Source organism: Geotrypetes seraphini, chromosome 3 (assembly GCF_902459505.1).
Source record: "Geotrypetes seraphini chromosome 3, aGeoSer1.1, whole genome shotgun sequence".
Lineage (NCBI taxonomy): Eukaryota > Metazoa > Chordata > Amphibia > Gymnophiona > Dermophiidae > Geotrypetes > Geotrypetes seraphini.
The window spans coordinates 345853590-345874996 of record NC_047086.1 but is presented as its reverse complement, the minus strand read 5'-3'; the positions used below and the strand labels follow the sequence as shown (position 1 = coordinate 345874996).

Here is a 21407-nt window from a genome sequence, read left to right as displayed (position 1 = left end):
TCGAGAGAGTAGGTACCGATTCAGAGGGGGCAGCCGACGTCGGAGTGGATGTCGATGGTTCCATCCCGGCACCGAAGAGAAGTCTTTGTTGTATTTGCCGGTTCTTCAAGGTGCACTTTTTTAAGAGAAGCGCAACGGGTGCAAGAGAAAGCGTTATGATCCGGACCCAGGCACTGAAGGCACCGATTATGGGGGGTCGGTCAAAGAGATGGGCCGTGCACACCGCTGACACTTCTTGAATCCCGGCTGCGGGGGGCATGAAGGTGAACACGGCCTCTGCTAAATCAAAGGCAGAGGCTTCAATTGTGCCAACAGGCCCCCGCCAGGGTGAGGCGAAGAAAACAAACAAAAAAGAAAGATTTTTTTTTTTTAGAACAAGAATAAATGAAAAGAAAACAAGGAAGAGAAAACTTCCACACAAAAAAACGCGTGAGCGGGAAGGCAAGAAAAAAATTTCAACAGCCTTTGAAAAAAACGCATCTTCTTAGCTCCGCGGAAACTAAGAAATGGGGACCGTGCGCCTCCGTCACGTGGGAAGGCATGCGCGGTGCAGCCTACTGGAACTTTCTAAATTCTTAGAGTGCAATCACTCTAAAATTGTCCGTACCGGGGCTCCGTTAGTGCAGTCACCCATCAGTTAAGAATATGCTGCCTACTTGTCCTGGGATAAAGAAACTGTAGTTTAAGATTCTATTTGCCAGCATAGAAGCTTGAAATATTCTGCATCCAAATTTATCTAGCATTCTGCCTCCTCTCCTTGAAAGAGTACTAGCATAAGATCTGGAAGTATGAGCCTTTTACAGGGCAGATTCCACAACTAGAGACTGATATTGGAACCTCAGTCTGTCAAAGCCAGGACAAGACTGTATGCGATAAAGTGAGTCCAGTCCACATGGAGCCACTGCAACTAGAAGAGGAGATTCCCAGTTCTTCAATAAAACCTCCTTCATAAGGTTGTGAAGTAGTGGTGAAAGCTACAGCATCAGCACCCTGAGATTGTGGGTTTAAACCCAAGCTGCACATTGTGACTCTGGGCAAGTCACTTAATCCCCCCATTGCCCCAGGTACAGTTTGTGAGCCCACCGGGACAAAGGAAAATGCTTACCTGAATAAATTCATGTAAACTGTTTTGAGCTCCCTGGGAAGAACGGTATAGAAAATTGAATATATAAATAAAATGCAGTCTGGAGGCAAGTTTTTATAGTTGACTGCCTCTCTAAGCTCTGCCCAAGACTTTGAATCAGTCTCCATTTTTATTTGGAGTTCCTGCCCCATCTGTCTAATGAATTTAACGAAAGACAGTCCTTCTGGGGGTGACAATCTGCTATTTCTCTCCTCTCCTTCCCTTCACTCCCCCAAGGTTTGGCATCAATCTCCTCTCCTTCCCTTCTTTTTCTTTCTCTCTCCCTATATCCCCACCAATCTGGTATCTCTCCCCTCCCCCCACATCTTCTTCTTCTCTACCTTCCTTTCCCTGGTCTAGCATCTATCTCCTTCCTTCTCCCCCTCCACAAATTTGGCATTTTTTTTCACTTATCCCTCCCTCCCACTCAATCAAGTGTAGCATTTCTCTTCTCCCCTTCCCCCCGACATCTCTCTTCCTTCTCTACACTGCAGTTTATGATATTTAGGTCGCTGGCAGCTTAAACAGACTGCCTTCAACAACCCTGGAAGCTTTCCTCTTTGCTTCAACTTCCTGTCCCCACAGAGGCAGGATACTGCAGTGGAAAACTTCAGGGTTATCAGAGGCAGCATTGTTTAAGCTGCCGGTGGCCCAAAGATTGTAATCTGCAACATGGGAAAGGGAGAGAGCGTTCTCACTGGGGGAAGGGAGGTAGGGTACTAGACTGGCAACTCATTTGTGTCTTTCTCTGCGGCATCCCTGTGAGCTCATCACGGCACCTCTGAGCACCACAGCACAAAGTTTGGGAAACTTTTCAACAATCTAAACCTGTCAAAACAAGACTTTGCACCACCACCTGAAAATCTAAGAGTGTAATTGTAAATTTTATCTTATTCAACACATGCAATTGATAAAAACATCCTTGTTCCAATGAAAATTGTGTCTTTAACCAAGCCTTTATTGCTTGGAATAAAGGAATTTATGGTACAATGTCTGTATTTCTACTACAAGAGGAAATTAAATGAACAAATATGAAGCTACAATACATAAATACAGTTAATCTGAATGAAGGAGCAGAAATCTTGTTCTGGCAAATATTTAGAACCAAAGCTAACAACCTACCTGCTTCTCCCTAGACCAGGGATGTCAAAGTCCCTCCTCGAGGGCCGCAATCCAGTCAGGTTTTCAGGATTTCCCCAATGAATATGCATGAGATCTATTAGCATACAATGAAAGCAGTGCATGCAAATAGATCTCATGCATATTCATTGGGGAAATCCTGAAAACTCGACTGGATTGCGGCCTCGAGGAGGGACTTTGACACCCCTGCCCTAGACTAATATCAACCACACTGGTACTTTATATTCTCTGTAGATTTTCAAATGTTTTTGGTCAGTGACATAATGAGGGCCCTGAAAAGTCTAATTTAGACATGTAAAAGTAATTAATTCTTAAAACAGTATGCTCTACCTATGCAGTTACATCCAGATGTACAAGTCCTTTAGCTTTATTTCATTTTTATTACATTTGCTCTCCTTCCCATTCCATTTTTTTCTCTCATTGTGATTTAATTTTCTGTAGCATGTATATATCTCTGTTCCTGAAACTTTGGGGTCCTTTTATCAAGCCGCATTAGCGGAGTTAGTTAGCGTTTTGGACATTTCATCACGCGCTAACCCCCACGGCCGGCTAAACAACTAACGCCTGCTCAATGCAGGCAGTTTAACGCGCGTTAAACCCCTACCGCAGCTTGATAAAAGGATCCCTTTGTGTATGTATCCTTGTAACCAGTTCTGGGCTCCTGGGGAGGACGGGCTATAAAAATGAACAAATAAATAAATAAATAGCCGGGATTTGCTACAAATTTCTTGCATAGTAAAAAGAACATCTCACAGGCCTCCTTTTCCCCACAAATGAATGGCTTCAATTAGATGCACAGATAATTAGTCAGCACACACTTTTTTATATAAAATGAGAAATCACTTACCAACTCAACAACTTGAGTTCTTTCTTCCTTTTCTAAAACTCTGCAACATAATATTGATGTAAATTTGTCAGTAACCTCAAAATAGATTTACATGCAGAAAACAAAAATGAAAAAGCAGAACACAAAAAAGTATGTTGAATTATGTGAACAAAATATAGTAGCCAAAAAAACGTGTTTAGGGCCAAAAAGCACAAAACTTTAAAGCTACGCAACTTGGTTCTTTAGTGAAGTACTAAGAATGCAGCCACTATGATAAGTATCCTTAAGCAGCTTAAACTTTTCCAGATATTCTAGAAAAAGTGGATAGAGCCTCATCATGGTTCTTGTCACCTTCAGCCCAGATTCAGGAGAGCTCCACTGAGCTGTAATGAGCTCCCGCATAGTCTCATGTAAATTAAAAGTTTTAGAAGACTTTTTGGTCCCTAGCATCATAGAATCTGAGACCAGAAGAAATTTGATTTGTTGAGGGGGGGAGGGGGGAATGGGACTTGTATACCGCCCTTTTGTAGTTACACATTCAAAGCGGTTTACATATATGCAAGTACATATTTTGCACTCGGGGCAATGGAGGATTAAATGACTTGCTCAGGGTCACAAGGAGCAGCGCTGGGATTCAATCCCACAACCTCAGGGTGCCGAGGCAGCAGCTCTACCACTCCCCACCAGAGGAATCTCATCATTAGGAAGCTCACCAAAGAAATGTCATTCCCTGAATGATGAGAGAGACCAGTCATAATTGGACTGTGTGTCTCACTCAGTAGGAAACTGCAATCTCCACTTTTTCAAAGAAATATCATCTTGAGATGGAGCAACAGAGGCAGTAGGCCTGTGAATGCTTCAGTAAGCAAGCCAGGTTAAACAGCAGTACAAAATCCAGTGAAAGGAAAGCTGAGGTAAATCAGATTCTGAAGTACAACAAAGAACCATCAGAAGAGCAGTAATGTGACAACCGAAAGAAGAGGAGCCAGGAGAAATGGTGTACAAGACTCAACATAGCGACTGTTTGTCTTTGGAGGATTTCATGGATTTTATAGGCATACCACAAACTGCTCTGCTCCCCGAATCTCGCTCACCGGGTCTGGGGGTCTTATTAACTCCAACTGTTGCTGGGTATTTAGTTTGTTCGAGAGGGAATAAGATAAATAGTGCTAATTTTTGCAAGGGTAGGGGGGAATGTGGAGCTCCTTTCACGTCTGCTCAGGCAGACTGCATCACATGACCCCCCGATAGCCCCTTTTTCTACCATCATTTACTGGGTTACTTTTGGCAGCAAAAACAAAATTTGCCTGATCTTGGAAGGAGCCAGAAGGCCTGACCCTCTCTCAGTAGTATTAAATATTTGAGGAACTGAGAAGATATAAAAAGATAACAAGTGTCCTTAAATGGGGAAAAAAGATCAATAGGAACAAAAAGGACATCAAGTAATCTGGCAACTTTTGTTAGTAGCCGATGCTCAATAAATTGAAATGCTATACTTTAACTTATGATTATTGTGACACCTGAAAAAAGTGTTGATAATCTTAAAAAAAAAACAACCTGTGGTAAGCTTCAAGGTGTATACTCCCATATCTCAGCAGCTTTAGGTCCCCTTTTATCAAGCTGTGGTAGAGCACTAGCATGGACCGGTGAAGTAAATGCTCTGACGCTCATTTAATTTATACAAGTGTCAAAGCATTTACCATACCGACCTGCACTAAAATGCTCTGCTGCAGTTCTACTGTCTTTCTTAGGTAAGTTAGGGAATGGGGTGGGGGGTGGAAGGGGTAGGAGGACAAATGGGAACTTTTTTTTTTTTTGTAAATTTTTATTGACATTTCAAACTTTTATAATGTATACAATTGAAAGAATCAGAAAAGCTATATGAAAATACATTATTATCATCACAATTATTACCTTAAACAATTTTCCGCCCCTTCTTATCCTTGTTATAAATAATAATATGATATTATATATTATACTATCTATATAATTATACTCTTGTTAAAAAATCATATTGAACCAGAGTATGAGAGCAAATCAAAAATTAAAGGCAATTGTTAAATTACGCAATAACAGAAACATAGCTAGCAAAATGAAAACATATGCTGGGAGGGTGTGGAGCTGTGGTTGAAGCTATAGGTTCAGTACCCTGAGGTTGTGGGTTCAAACCCATGCTACTTCTTGTGACCCTGGGCAAGTCACTTAATCCCCCCATTGCCCCAGGTACATTAGATAAATTGTGAACCCAATAGGACAGAGAGGGAAAAATGCTTGAGTACCTGAATAAATTCATGTAAACTGTTCTGAGCTCCCTTGTGAGAACGGTAAAGAAAATTGAATAAAATAAATACATAAAAAATATTATGTACTCATACATTGCCTGTTGGATAGTTTGTCCACGCATAGTGCAGCGTTCAGCCTTAAGTCATGTGGCAGCCACGAGGGCAGAAACATGGACATTCTTTTTTTTTTTTTTTTTTTTATTTATGCAATTTTATAAAATTCCAAGCATAAACATCTTGTACAGAAAAGTATGATCAAGACATCTCTGTTAAAATTAGTTTTCAAATCTGAAAAATAATTCACTCAAATTATAATAGGAAAAGAAAATACAGCTTCCCTGATCACACACAAGTCCTCTAAATTAAACTAGATCCAAAATTTAAAGAGTATCTTAATTAAATGCAAACAAATATAAAGAAGCACTTTAACTACTACTAATAACGAGAACTAATTTCCAATAGGAGCTGTTGTTACTTCATTCTCAAGGCGTTTCATTGAGATAAATCTTATCAAATGAGAAGGATCTACAAATACATATTTCAATGAACCATATCTAATAACACATTTACATGGGTATCTTAAAAAGAAAAACCCCCCAATTTGAGTCACTCCAGGCTTCAAATTTAGGAATTCTCTTCTTCTTTTTTGAGTCTCTCTTGAGACATCTGGAAAAATTTGAATATGGAGACCCAGGAAATCCTTGGATCTATTCTTGAAGTAAAGATTCAGGATCCAGTCCTTGTCTGGAGACAAAGCCACAGTCAGCAGAAAAGTGGCTGGCGTAGCCACTTCTCTGTCCGATTGTTCCAATATAGCGGAAATATCCAATGGATGTTCCTGAGGTCCTTCATCTTTTTCTTTTTGAAGAGTTTGTGCTTTAACAGGAAGATAATAAGCCCTTGTAAGGGGAGGTAGAGAATTTTCAGGTATCTTGAGAATCTCTATAAAATATCGCTTTATCATATCTCGAGGGGAAACTGATAAAATCTTAGGAAAATTTACAATCCGCAGGTTATTAGCCCGAGTATTGTTCTCCAAAGCTTCTAATTTCCTCCTCATGATTATATTATCTTTAACCAATAGGTCTTGATTTTGTTTAACAGTTATTAGTTCTTTATTGGTTTCCTGCTTTAATAAAGATACATCTTGTTTTAAGGTATTAATTTCTTCTTTCTGAACTTTTATTTCTGTGTCCAAGTTTTTTATTTGAGGATTTAAAGTGTTCCCCAAATTAACTACCAAGTCCCAAAGAGCTTCTAATGTGACTTGTGGGGGGTTTACCACTGAAAATGATTGTAGTTGTGTAATTAGAGTCTGTTCTTGGATCTGATTTACCTCCATGAAGCCTTGTCCTCCTCCAGCACTTGGTGTCCCGGTTACAGGCAAAGATGTCCCATTCAACGAGCCCTCCTGCATGCTTGCCTCTCGAGAGGAGTGAACTTCCTGACCGGATACACTCGACTCTCGCGGTGAGCTGGCTGCCTGTGGTTGTGGCTGGTGGGGTGGCGTCCGTTCGTCAGGGCTCAGAGAGATGTCGGGCCCTAGGGAACTCGTCGCTGCGATACTCTCCAGCGGCGTTCCCAGCGGTGATGTCCCTGGCGATCCTGGTTCCCGTTGCAATCGCCGTAGAAATTCATCAATTGTAGCCGACGGGGGTACTGAGCGTCGGGAGGCAGCACCAGCACTTTTCCCCCTCCTTTTCGGCATTTTTTATCGCAGGTAAGAACAAGATTCCAGGCGTCTGAGCAGCAGTTAATAAGTTGCGGCCATCTTGGATCGGACATTCTTATTGCAAGATTGCACCATCAAAGAACAACCATGACAATGCATGTCCTTATATAGCAGCATCAGAAGAGACAGTACAGTGAGTTCGAACATCTTCCATGTTCTCCTTATAGCCCGGATCTGGCACCAGTGATTAACACATTTTCAGTCCACTGAATGAGAGAGACACTGTGAGGTCGCAGATAAGAATGACACTGTGACAAATTTGTCCCCAGCCCCATAGGAGCTCAATTTCCCCGCTCCCGCAAGTTTTGCCGCTGTCCCTGCCACTTCCCCATTCCTGTAAGCTCTGCCTTAACCACACAAGCCTCGAACACTTTATGATTTTAAAGTGTTTGAGGTTTGTGCAGATGAGGATGGAGCTTGCAGGAATGGGGCAGGGAAAGAACTTGCAGGGATGGGAAAATGAGTTCCCACAAGGACAGGGAAAAATTTGTCCCTGTGTCATTCTTTAGTCGCAGATTCACCTCTGATGATGAAATAAAGGAAGCTGTGCTCACCTGGCTTTGGGAGCAGCTGAAAAACTCTGTAGGAATGCAGAAGCTAGTTGAATGATGCAACAAATGAGTCATCTTGCACATGGACTATGTGAAAAAGGATATGTTCAATTGCTCAATTATTTCTAACAAAGCTGTTAAATGTATTTTGCCTTTACTTTTTTATTTACCCTCGTATAACACAATATTTGAAGTTATATTTTCTAGCCCTTTGTACATACCAGTTGGTTCAATAAACATAAAAAACCTGGATTCCTATTACATTATAAACCATAAAATTATGTTGCTTTATCACCCTCTGATTACCCATCCATCTCTCCTTATTTCTTACCCTCTCTTCTCCTACCTTTCTCTCGAGAATGTCATTGAAATGCTTTCATGTTTCACTTATATATAATATTTATCATATTTAGCTCATCTCCGACTCGAAGGTTTTGCTTTGGAAAGTTGGTCAAAAATGTATTAAGTTAGTCTAGTGTATTACTTTAAAAGTGGCTACCATACCAACTCTTCTTTAGAAAATATTTTCTCGGCGGAAGTCTTAATACATACTTGTCATAGAAAGGGTGCTGCTCTCCAAAATCCTTTAAGTGCTTCTTCTGTTTTTTCGTTAAACTATTTATTAATTGTTTATTTTGTTTCCTTCTCCCCATACTTCATTTATCAGATAAATATACACACGTGTAAGCTTTAAGTAACGCTTTACGGTTTCCGCAAACTGCAACTGTCGTACTGAGGGAAACTAACCCCGGAAGCACGACCTGTATCCATGGAAACGAGAAGTGCAAAATCCTTTCCCTCCTTATTCTGGTTTATAAATCTTTCATTTATATCAGCGTTTATCATACAACCCAGCCACTTGCATCTATCCAATGCCCTAACTCCTAAGCTTTTCCTTTAGTGTTAGGGACCTTCCTGACGTCATCAACACGGGCCCAACGATCGTACAGGCTTCCGCCAGGAAGAAGGAACAAAATTACAAGACTGTGCGCGGTTTTTGCCAGTACGTTTGCACATGCGCAGTGGTTCCCTCGCTCTTCTCGGCCTCTGGTACTGGAACCCAAAGGAGCGTGACTGTTTTTAGAGCAAATCTGCTACCGGCGTCATTCTTGAGTGGAGATCAACCGTAAAGAACGTAAGCGGTTCCGCTCCCTCACCCTCTCCCTTTGGGAGGGTGTAGTTGTCTTTTGTATTTGTGTGTTTTCTGCTAGGCTGAATAATTGAGAACTGGAATTCGGGGAAGGTGGGAGCGGTTGGAGTATTATTGAGTGGGGAGTTGGGGTGTGACTGAAAGTGTGGAGGTTGTCTGGTGTTAACAAAATGTGCCTTGGGCTTTTTTTTTTAATTTCTGTGAAGGTGATGAGATCGAGGAAGCTGGACCTACCAGTATTCCCACTTAAATCCTTCATTTAAAGCCTATTTTTATGTGCTGGTTTGAGAGGAGAAGACGAGGCACGTTATTGAACAAACCTCGTTTCCTTTGTGGAAAATAGTTAATGTAATTAGCTATATTTTTCAAATTTCATCAAAAATTGCTATAAGATCAAGTGGTTAATAAAGTTCTTATGGTTATGGTATAAGAAAGGGTGGTATATTAAATAAAATCATAAACCATGGTTAATCCATTGTTAACTGCTATTGCTTGGGTGGTAAAGTCTTATCAATGCTTCTCAGCCATCTGGAGGCACATCTAGTCAATGGGTGTTCAGAATTTGCCAAACCTGATTCTCTCTCTTAAAAATTCTCAGCTATCTCCTCTTTGAATTCCACACAATTCCTCTCCCTGCCCTCATCTTTGTTTTTCTTCAGCCCACTCTCACCCACTTATCTTTATATCAGAGGTGTCCAATAGAGAATGACACGGGGAAAAAAATCTGTCCCCATCACTGCCCCGTCACTGTCCCCACAGCATCCATATAAGCCTCAGTACTGCAATATTTAGCTTATTCTTTCCTTATAAATCAAAGTTCTGGCTGCTGAACTAGAGAAAGAGATGTTCAGCTGGCAGGGCTTTGTTTATAAATTTTTATCAACACAACTAATATACTACTTTATTCTAAAGCAAAAAAAAGAAAAAAAAAATAAATATAATTTTTTTTTTCTACCTTTGTTGTCTGGTTTCTGCTTTCCTCATCTTCTCATTCAATTCCTTCCATCCACTGTGTGTCTTCTCTCTGCATCTTCCATTTGCTCTGTTACTGTGCCTCTCCCTTCACCCCCCTCCCTCTAATTGGTCTGGCACCCTTCTTATTCCCTCCGCTCCCCCATAGTCTGGCATCTGTCTTTTCCCCACTCTGTCTTCCACATTTCCCTTCAGGGTCTGTTCCTTTCCACCCTCCTTCAATGTCTGTTCTATTCCTTTCCTCCACCACCCTTCCCTCCTTCACCATCTGATCCTTTCTACCACCCTTCAGCTCCTTTCACACGGCCTATATATCTATCTACCTCCCTCCCTTTTACTTTCGTGGCACGTTACAATGTAATTTGTGCAAGCCACTGGAGCCTGCAAGCTCGGTCCCCAAACAATCTCGCTTCTGTGTTCCTATTTTCCCCATTTCTAATATCTCCCCTATGTATCTGGCATTGCCCCCCCCCCCCCGAGTCCATATACCATCCCCATGGCATGTATGTCCTCTTTATGTCTCGGTCCCTATGATCCCATGCACATAATTTCCCCTCTGTATATTACCTTCCTGTGTCCAGATTTCCCCTCTCTTCCTCTTCCACACCAATATCTCTTCTCTTCAATCCCATCTAGCTTCTTTCCCTCTTTCTCCCCCACCCCCTGCTTCCAGCATCTCTCCCTCTTCATCCCCTTGGCCCAGAATCTCTTTCCCTTTCACTCCCTCCTTCCTAGTGTGAGGCGGTCCAGCAGCCCCCTCCCGCCCGATCGCAGCATTCCGTCAAAAACCTGGATTCCTATTACATTATAAACCATAAAATTATGTTGCTTTATCACCCTCTGATTACCCATCCATCTCTCCGTATTTCTTACCCTCTCTTCTCCTACCTTTCTCCCTCCCTCCATCTCACCTTGGATGCCGAGTTTGCCAGCTTTCTTTTTCACCCAGCCGCAGGCGTTCAAAAAGCCGCGCATGTACGGCTGCTCAGTTGTTCAATCTTCTCCTCTGACGCAACCGGAAACGAAGTTGCAGCGGAGGAGAAGATCGAACAACTCGAGCAGCCGTGCGTGCGGCTGGTCGAAAAAGAAAGCCGGAAAACTGGGCATCTAAGGTGAGGTGGAGGGAGGGAGATGGTAAAACGCTGCGATCAGGCAGGTGGGGGCTGCTGGACCGCGCGATCCTTGATTGCCTCACTGCGGAGACAAGACCATTCACCGCTCCAGGGGGCTGTGAATGGCCTTGTCCCCGTCCCTGCAGCGACCACTATTGTCCAACCTTTTGGCTTCCCTGGACCCATTGGCTGAAAAAAATGTTTCTGGGGCCGCGTAAATGCTGCAGCAAGACAGAGGAGGGAGCCGGCAAGACGGTAAACAACCGGGGCAGCAGAGGAAAACACTGCATCGCCCTTGACTGGGGCCGTACAAAATATTTCACAGGACCACAGGTTGGGCACCCCTGCTTTATAGCATATGTCCCCCCTCCCCACCCCCCGCTTGCATTCATGTCAGCTCTGTTCTCCCTTTCTCTATGTGTCTTCCCTCAGCCTCTCTTCCAGGTCTTCCCTCTCACAACCCCTCTCTTCTAGCTCTCAGTGCCTCTGCTACTCTATGCTTCCTCATTCCTTTCCAAGAGCCTCCCTCAGCACTTCTACTTTCTATGGTAGACCGAAGGCAGGAAGCATGTTTGACCTACACTGCAGTTCTTCTCTGTTCCCTTCTAGTAGCCCATTGGTCAGACATTCCTTAGCCAGCCAATAGGCTGCAGGGGAAGGCGGGACCAGTAGCTTAGGAGACACCATCCTTCTGTCCTGCTTTTTCCTGTGGCCTATTGGCTGGCTAAGGAATGTCTGACCAATAGTAGCTCCTAAGCTACTGATCCTGCTTCCTTTGAAGCTTATTGGCTAGCTAAGGAAAGTCTAGCCATTGGGCTGCAGAGGGAGGCGGGATCAGTAGCTAGAGAGACACTGTCTTTCTTTCTGCTTTCCCCTGCAACTGTACATTGGGAAGATTTCAGCTCTGATATATGGGCAGTGTTGGAAAGAATAGGGTTATCAGATGTCCGGATTTACCCAGACATGTCCAGGTTTTGAAAAGCTTTCAGTTGGGAGCAGCATCGGGAGAACATCTGCGCATGTCTGCATGCAACACAGTGACATCACGTGCATGTGTTTGACGACATTGCGTTACACCTGTGCAGATGCCTTCCCAGCACCATTCTGAACAAGTGAACAGGTTGAGGGGGATGGGGCATAGCAGAGTGGGGCCAGGTGGAACTGGGCAGGGATGGGGGTGGAGCCATGGGTCCAGATTTTACGTCCATAAAATCTGGTAACCCTAGGGAAGACTATTGGAGTTGTTCTAGCACTCACAGACCTGGTGCATATCACAATTCTTGCTTCCCCATCATGACTCGGATCTCTGTAAGTTTGAACCGAATAGTTCCATAAGTTTGGATTGTTGTTGAGGTTTTAAGTGTCGTGAGACTTGAAGGCTGAGGGTAGATGAGAGAGTGAGAGACTGTCTGGGAGGGGATAACACACTTGTATTTTGCCACTCTTTGATGAAGCATATGACAAAATACAACTCTGCGTGTTCTGGCCCTCTGAATGTTACAAAATGTAAATGTAGCCCTTGATAGAATTAGGTTGGACAAGCCTGGTCTAAATGATATGGTTATTATGTATTCTTTATGACTTAATTGCAGTATGTCTGCCATCTCTGGAGGACTACAGTATTCCAAGCTTCTTGTAAAAATGATTATTTTATTTTGGAGATTTGGGAATATTTTGTTCCTCTCCACCCCCCAACTTATCTCAGTTTTTTAAGGGATGATGAAATGTGAGGCATTGGAATCACGATCACACAGATTTATCCAGTAGTTTTAGTTTACAGATATTACTCAAATTTAAAGGAAAGCAATAGACTAGAAATCATTGCTGTTTTAAGATTTATTGGAACATTATATATTCCATAAAATTCACTTAGTGAGCTAGAGTTCTTAAGATATGAGCATTTGTTAGCATGCACTTGCTTCATTAGCCCATTTCCTAAGCTGCATTTTAGTGCAATAGGTGTGTCATTCTGGACAGTAGGGTATTTTCCCTAAGCTCGCAAGCCATGCGTAAGAAATCCATTCCAGGTTTTCAAATCCTCCTTTACAGGGCTCTGCTGCCTCTTTCAGTTTTTCCTTTTGCACTTGAGCCGGAGGATGTATTTCTCATCTTATTATTTTCGGTGCTCTAGAGCTCCCCAGTATGGGGGAAAGCTCTGCATGCATGGAGAAGAAGCAGACTGTAGTCTGCAACTAGCAGGTTAATTCCTTGGAGACCTGTTTGGCCAGGCTGCAGAAAACATTTTGAAACTCAGGGTTAGTATTCCTAGTAGCTTAGCTTGCCAACTGATTCGCAGGGCTTGGACACAGGCTGTTAGGCTTCTACAGAGAGCTCTTCAGAGGGCTGCAATTTTGCTGCCCCCTCCTCCCCCCCCAAGCGTGCGCAGTTCTGCGTGGGCCAAGGATCAATCTGACTTTGGTCCAATTAGCATCCTGAAGATCTCAACATTTGGAGACTGGCTGATTGAGGCAGGATTCTTCCAGATCCAGCTACTACTTAGAGCTGAGGTAGGCTGCAGCATGTTGACAGCACATGTCACAGTGAGTAAGGCTATTACAGCCTATGGGCAAAATCATGGGGGGTGGTCATGAAAAACCTGTTTTTGAATGTTTCTGCCACATCCTCTAGAGTCCTCCACCTCTAAAATCCTGTTTTCTGTGTTTTTTTACTTTCAGGTAATGCAGTTTTTTTAGCCGTTTTTTGGCACTACAATCATGTTACGGCGGCCATTTTAGATTCCCCGATTTTTTATTTTTTTTTTTCAAATTTCAGATTACCTCGTTTTGCCTCAAAACTGGCAGGGATGGAGTTCTCAGGCTCTTTTACTCCTAATTCATGCCAGTTTTGCACTAGATGGATGCCGGAAGAGTGTCCTTGCATCACGTGCTACGCAGCTCATGAAGGGGAGACAGGAACGTTAAGTTTAGCCTCCCCTTTGGTCTCTAGGGCTGAGGAACCTCTTGGGGGGGGGGCTGTCTACCAAGAGAAAATCCCTCCCGGAGCCCCAGAACAGCAACGTACCTAAGCGTAAGAGCTTGAAAGCTGTGGAACCCAAGACTTAAGGTCAAGTTACCTAAAGGGGACTCAGTAATGTCTAGCAAATCCTTGTTTCCTGAATTTGTTGTTTTGATGTGGAGAACTTATTTGGGATCCTCATATGAGATCTGGCAACAAACCAGGGGTCGCATAAGGAGGCTTGGGCTCCCAGGGCACATCAGAGTCATTGATAGTGGCTGACCACAATCCACTGAACTTTTCTGACAGGGACTCGGATGGCAAGGGATCAGTCTGTATGTCCTTGCTGTCACAGAGCGAGTTTTCCCTACTGGGAGATATACGGTCACAAACAGGAGCAAGTATGCAGGAAGCAGTGGTGGTCCTTGACCAAGGAGAGGATCCTACAGTATGCCAGCTGTTCAAGCCTTTGGCCCTATTAGAACTCCTTATTGACTCCCTGCATAGTTACAGTTAAGACTCCCAGAAGGCCTCTTCCATTCAGTGTTCTATCCTGAGCGGAGTGAGAGCCCACACAGCCCATGTCTTTTCCCTGGCATCCTGATATGAATGTTTGTCACAGGGCACTGGGATGCTCCTGAGATCTCTTTAAAGGTGGCCAAGACAGTGACTAGGCTGTATCTTGTAGTACAGGAGTGTGAACAGATGTACACTCAGACTAAAGTGGATTCCTTGGTTGCTCAGGTAACCAAGCGCATGTCCCTGTCAAGTGAGGGAGGTATAGTATTGAAGGATGCACAGTATCACAGAGTGAATGTGGTACTGAAAAGGCAGTTCTAAGCTTTGGTCTTAGGGATGAAAGCAGCTGCAGCAGCCACTTTTCATACCGAGATGTGTGAGTTCACCTTAGCAGAGAATGAGCCTTTGCCCCAGCTTATGCTAGCGGGGGGTGGGTGTTCTCTACGACATTTATTTATTTTTAGTATTTATATACCACTTATAGCCTAAGTGGTTTACATTTAGTTATTCGAGCATTTTTCCTTATCTGTCCCAGTGGGCTCACATCCTTATTTACTGTACCTGGGGCAAGGCATTTGGTGTATGCAGAGGTCTGGGTGCAGATCTCATCTGATCGCTGGATGCTGGAGATCAGGGAGGGTACAAGCTCGAGTTTACCCATTTCATAACAGACTGGTTTGTGGACTCACTGGTGGGGTGACCAGAAAAGTCATGCAGAGTCTTGTCAACAGTACAGAGACTTCTAGAAATTCAGGCCATAGAGTCAGTGCTGCCAGAAGAATCGGACTCAGGCAGATACTCCATATACTTCATAGTGCCAAAGAAAGGTTCAGAGGACTAGAGACCCATTCTGGATCTTGCATATGTTAACAAGGCCCTGCAGGTTCTACATTTTTGTTTGGAGACCGTGCAGTCATTCATAGCAGTGGTGGCTCTGGGGAAATTTCTATTTTCCCTAGACTTGACAGAAGCCTATCTACATATTTCCATATTTCCAGAACACAGGAGATTCTTGAGATTCCATTTGCTGAAGAGATACTATCAGTTCTCGGCGCTTCCCTTTGGTTTGGCAACAGCACCCCACATGTTCATCAAGGTGATGGTGGTAGCAGCGCATTTCCACAGGGCAAGATTATAAATAAAACAAATATATGGACAACTGGCTGATCAGAGCTCCATCATTATAAGAAGAGAAACAAGCAGTGGTTCAAGTAGTCCAGCTCTTGCAGAGCCTGGGCTGGATAGTTAATTTTCGAAAGAGCCAACTGACTCCATCCCAATTCCTGGAATATCTGGGCGTACTATTCAACATGGCAAAAGGCCAGATCTGTCTTCCAGAGGCACACAGACAGAAGTTTTGCACTCAGATGGACATGATGGCCAAGCCAGCTCTGACTTTGTGGACTATCTCAAAGAACTAGACTTCATAGCAGCCACTATAGATGTGTTCCCTTGGGTGAAAGCTCACATGCATCCTCTCCAGAATGCACTACTGTCTTGGTGGTCCCCACAAACAGATTCCCTTCAAATAACTCTCTTGTGGACTCTGGAATCCCGCCACAGTATGAATTGGTTGCTCCGGCCATAGTTGTTATTATGCGGCATGCCCCTCAGAATAACTTTGTGGGTGATTCTCACGGCGGATGCCAGCCTGTTTGACTAGGGAGGCCATTGCAATGGATGCTCAGTCCAAGGGCGGTGGTTGACCGTCTAGAGAAAATGGTCCATCAACAGACAGGAGCTTTGGGCCATTCGAATGGTGTTACAAAAGCTGGAGAAAAGTCTAGAAGGAAATGCAATCCTTGAGTTCATCCAGGGTATGTGGATTGTTGGCTTACACTTTCTGCTTTAAATTTCCCCATAGATAAAAATCGCATGTGAACAATCACTATTTGCTGTTCCAGGGAGAACACCATCTTTCTGATACCGGTATTAGAGGTAGGCTACTTTTATGTGGCCCACCCTGTATTAGCCTTATTGCTCAGGTGAGCAGAGCTACACCTAGAGGCAATCTCCATGGCACAAGTAGTGGAAGTGAACAGTGTCCAGGCCGATTACCTCAGCAAGCAGACCTTAGACCCGAGAGAATGAATGTTACCTGCAGCAGCATTTTAGTCCATTGTCCTTTGAGTGGGTCAGCTAACTTTCGATCTGATGACTAAGGTGAGGAATAAGAAGACAGACCAGTTCCTCAGTTGAAAATTGGAGCCTGGAAACAAAGGTTTAGGCACCCTAGTCCAGCCGTGGCTAAAGAATGAGCTCTTGTACGTATTTCCTTTGTGGCCCATGATAGGGTGAATACTTTACATAATAGCAAACCTCCCAGAGAGAGTGTTCCTCATAGCTCCGGATTAGCCACACAGGCCATGGTACGTGGACCTCGTACGCCTTCAGAGGGAACAGGATCTCATACAAGTGCAACCCTATCTTTTATCTCTGGGCCCAGTGGACATAGAAGATCTGGATCATTTTGGTCTTAAGGCATGGCTCTTGAGCATGTGGCATTAGAGCGTAAAGGATACTTTGAGGTAATCATTGCTACTCTCCTCGGAGTCAAGAAGCCTTCATTGGTCTTTGTTTATGCTAAGGCATGGGAGAGATTTCAACAGTGGTTCACGAAAGAGAAGTGGAGATGTTTAATGCTCCAATTGTGATGGTGCTATCTTTCCTCCAAGCACGTCTCAACAAAGGCCGCACAGTGACATCCCTCAGGGTCCTCTTGTTCTTCAGAGCCCATGGACGCAAAGCTCCCCTTACTTCTCAACCAGACATAGCCAGATTCCCAAAGGGGGCACTAAGGCTCAGACCTCAGGTAAAACAACTGTTTTCGTCATGGAACCTTAACATGGTTTTACATGGCCTCAATCAGGCTCTGTATGAGCCTATTCAAGAGGAGTCCTTGTTGGATCTTACCATCGAGACCATCAAGACAAATCTCGGAGCTGCATGCCCTGTTGTGCAGGGAGCTCTTCTTCAAGATCAGTGAGGTGGGCAGGCGCAGATATCTCGCCCTAAATTTCTGAAACTGCTTCTATACATCTCTACTGTCTAGAATGACACACCTATTGCATAGAAAAAGAAATTAGGTTCTTACCTTGCTAATATCTTTTGTAGTAGCGTGCCATTTTGGAACACCTCCCTGTCTGTTTTTATTCCGTTTGCCTACTGTCTCAGTCAAGAAGTTTGAGTCAAAAGGTATGAAGAATAATCTATTGCTATAACACATTGAGGGAATGTTTGAGTTCCATAAATGTTTCTGATTGGTATGGTTATTTGGATGTTTCAGTTTAATTTAAAATGTTTAACATGTTTGTTATACTTTTCAGAGCAGAACAGATTTATAGTTCGGGGAGCCTCCCTGTATCCCTCTTTCTCATGTGTTCCTATATTGGGTTATTGCTTGCATTGGCACAAATTGAAGGGGGCAGCAGAGCCCTTTGGAGGAGGAGTTGTTAAAAACATTACATTACATTAGGGACTTCTATTCCGCCTATACCTTGCAGTTCAAGGCAGATTACAAAAGAGCTAACTGGACATTTCCAGTGAAGTTACAACAGTTTTGAGGGTTTTTTTTGGTTACAAGGGAGGAGAGGTAGCTGGATTAATTCCGGAAGAACTTGCAAATTGGATATTAAATTGACTGTACGTTCCAAGGGAGGAGAGGTAGCTGGATTAATTCCAGAAGAACTAGCAAATTGGATATTAAATTGACTGTACGTTCCAAGGGAGGAGAGGTAGCTGGATTAATTCCGGAAGAACTAGCAAATTGGATATTAAATTGACTGTACGTTACCTGGAATGGATTCCTTCTGCACAGCTCGCGCATAAAGGGAGAATACCGTACTATCTCGAACAGGGGTGGGCAAACTTTTTGACTCATGGGCCACAATGGGTTCTTAAATTTGACGGGGTGGGGAGGGGGGTCTTCACAGAAAATGAAAGGGAAAAACCGGCCGACTCTGACACTGCCTAGTTTTTAAAAAATGAGTTTCCCCCCCTTGCTTTGCCAAGGCAACTAACACGGCAACAATGGAAGAAAAGTTAACAGTTTTTCCGAAACTAGCATCCAACACACCTTTCCAGAATTAGAAGACAATGTACTCTTACCTTACTGATAATGAGGGACTCCCCATGCTCCCTTCCCCCCTTGAGGGTGAGCCCCCAGGGAGCTTCTCCACTCAGCAGCACTTGCATCAGACTTAGGCGAACATTTGTCCTCTTATCAACAATGCAATCTTTGTAAATGTTGCCTTACTTTAAACCTCTTAGGCAAACAATATAGCAGCAGCGAACAACTCAGCAGCACTTGCACCAGCTTCCAGCCATCAGCCCCCCTCCCCGGGAGCTGTGCAAAGTCCGGAAACCTCTGCTGACCCCCCTCGGGTCTCCACAAGTACCGGGGAATGAGAGTGACACCTCGCCAGCCGCTTTCCTTTCTCCTTCGGGGCCTGCAGCGCACAAGGCAGGCGCAAGGTTATCGCGCTCCAGCCTGGCCCTATGCCGCTCCCTGAATGGCTACCGTCCGTTCTCACGAGAACAGATGGCAGCCATTTAGGGAGCGGCCCAGGCTGGAGCGCTAAAAGCTCGCACCTGCCTTGTGCACCGTTGGACCAGCACAAATTTAGATAAATTTGGTGGGCTGGATATGGCCCGGAGGCCATAGTTTGCCCATGTCTGCTCTAGAATGACACACCTATCTACTAGAAAAGATATGAGCATGGTAGGAATCTAATCTCTTTTTAAACAAGCTAATGCAAGATTTACCAAGTGGTAGATGGTAGCACAAACTCATGCTATTGTCTCTTGCAGTAAAAAATAGGTAGTTTGCTGTGGTAAAATTTCTGCTTAATGCGGGAATGGGAAAGATCTAAATTGTGACATGACCGGGCACAGGTGTGGCCAGCTATGACAGCTAGTGCATGGGTTAGTACCATGTGCTAGCTATCGTGCCTGCTGATAGTGCAGTCAAACTATCACCTCAAGAGGAGGCAGTAAGTGCAGCTGTGTTACTGGCAGTGATGGTGCAATGGTGAGTTAAATGTTTCATAAATACTGATTTTACTGTACTTTAGCAAAAGGGCTTCTTAGTGTGCCAGATTGATTCAGTATGTGTTCACCTATCATTTAACATACAATATACAACAGATATGTGCACATTAAAGTTTTAATGTACATTTAAAAACGTTTAATACAATGAGTGGCTGAAATTAATTTTTTTTTAAATGTATCTGAGATTCAGAGAAAAGTTAGAAAACTTTAAAAATGAAAGCTTGCTTTTTTTTTCTGTGTTTTAGACCTTTATGTCTGAATCCATGCTTTTTGCAATGTTTGAACCTGTGTATACATTCTGTTTAATAGAATAAGATCACAAGGTGTCATGGATCAAAGTGACCTGTCCACTGAGAATGAAGGAGAAGAAGTAGGAGTAGAAGATGTTAAAAGCAGGCAAGTTGCGGATTTTTTTCAAAATGTTAACAGATGGGTAATTGTTAAACTAATTCCACTTAACAGTTGAGTTGAGACTGTGCACATCAGAAAGGAGCACTTAATGCAGAACTTATATATCGCTAAATCATCACACTAGCTTCAAAGCGGTTTACAAGAAAACAAATAAAAACTAGACTTATACAATAGCCAATTCTGTTACGTCCTTTCCAGATTCCATCCTCTAGGTGTTCAATCCCTTCCCACAATCCGCGAGTTGCAGAAATCCAAACACTTCTCTGAGCATGTGCTCCTCCCACCTTAGAGTAAGTTAGAGCCCCCTAAAGTTTTCAGTTTCTGCAAGCAATCCTTGCAGAAGTCTTTTAGATATGCTCTGCATATTTTTTCGCTTACAGTTCATTTTTTATCAGTGGCTTCATTGCTGTGAGACCCCTTGCAGTGTCCTCTGTTGGAGGAAAGGACGCAGTCCCGCAGAGCTGAACTGCTGCTTCACAGAGAAACTTCAGTAAATCTGTGGAGCCAGCCTGCTTGTGACACTTTTCTCAGACTCTCAGGGGGGGAGGGGGTTTCTATTCCCTCGGGAGTTTGCTTGCCCTCTGATCCTGTCAGGGGTTTAAGCGCAGGCTGTATGTGTCCTGAATAAAATATCCCTCCGGGTTTCAGGGCACAGGCTACATATCCTGCCTCCGATCAAGTGGAGAGGTATACTTGGGGGGTGGATGTTACAGTCGGAGTCTGTCTGACTGGCAGTCCAAAGATTTTCATTTGGTCATTTGGAACAGTTTCTGAGGCAGAAAATCCTTTTCCTCCATTCAGTAGCAGTGTAGTAGCAGAGTTGGCAAGCAAACACTTCAGACTGTAAGTACACCTCTATTATTCCCTATGGAAGCTTAGGGGGTAGTCTTTGGAACTTAGTAAATTGTATCTTTCAGAGTTTCTGAGGGTAGGGTTCAGGTCTCCTACCTCTCCAAACCCCAAATCACTATTTTTTATTTTCAGATTTTCTTTATTTTTGCCATTCTTGGTGTGAATTTGCTGGTAGTGGCAATCTTGGATTTTTATTGATCTATTTCTGTCTCAAAACCCCTCAATTTGATTAAAAATTTATTTGAGATGGACTCCCCTGCCCCTATTCTGTCAAATGTGTGCATTGATTGCGCTAGATCAGAGACTGCGTGCCGCAGCACCCTGGGAGCTTTGGCCTTCACCTCCTTCGGGTCTTCTAGGAAAAAATCTCACCCAGAGGCTATTCTGGAGTTTGGCGCCGAACGCCTGCTTTCCAAGTCTTGGGACTCTTTTGGCGTGGGGTAGGAGCCTTAGCCAGGCCCTACAGTGGACAAGGGGGGTGAATTTTCACAGGAACTTTCTTTTTCACTTCTTTGGAAGGTGATTCTAGCTCATTTGATGCAGCCAGCGGGCATGTTGGCTTCTTCTAAGCCAGTTGCACCAGTGGCAGAGATCTCTTTTCAGGAGCTCAATTTCATTACTGGCCATACAGATACTATGCCTCTCTTGTCTCCTGAAACTGCTTCTATTTTGGATCAAGCTGATACACTTGCTGGGATTAAACAACACTGTCGCCCTGAGACTCTAGATTTGC

The 21407-nt window shown here is 43.7% G+C and overlaps 2 protein-coding genes across 6 annotated transcripts in view; one reads left to right on the top strand and one right to left on the bottom strand.

The window, feature by feature from the left end:
- Window positions 1–8455, bottom strand: part of UTP25 (UTP25 small subunit processor component) — a 54049-nt gene extending 45594 nt beyond the window's left edge. For both annotated transcript variants that reach the window (XM_033937057.1, XM_033937058.1), the window contains exons 1-2: window positions 8207–8455; window positions 3111–3150 (exon numbers count right to left, since the gene is read on the bottom strand). In XM_033937057.1, the coding sequence (XP_033792948.1) occupies window positions 3111–3150; window positions 8207–8307 (141 nt within the window). In that variant the 5' untranslated portion in view covers window positions 8308–8455. The remainder of the gene's footprint in view (window positions 1–3110; window positions 3151–8206) is intronic.
- A 144-nt stretch (window positions 8456–8599) lies between these two features.
- The window catches only part of LOC117356996 (putative cuticle collagen 99), a 56937-nt gene continuing 44129 nt past the window's right edge, over window positions 8600–21407 (top strand). For all 4 annotated transcript variants that reach the window (XM_033937063.1, XM_033937061.1, XM_033937062.1 and 1 more), the window contains exons 1-2: window positions 8600–8789; window positions 19721–19807. In XM_033937063.1, coding sequence (XP_033792954.1) covers window positions 19795–19807 — 13 coding nt within the window. In that variant the 5' untranslated portion in view covers window positions 8600–8789; window positions 19721–19794. The remainder of the gene's footprint in view (window positions 8790–19720; window positions 19808–21407) is intronic.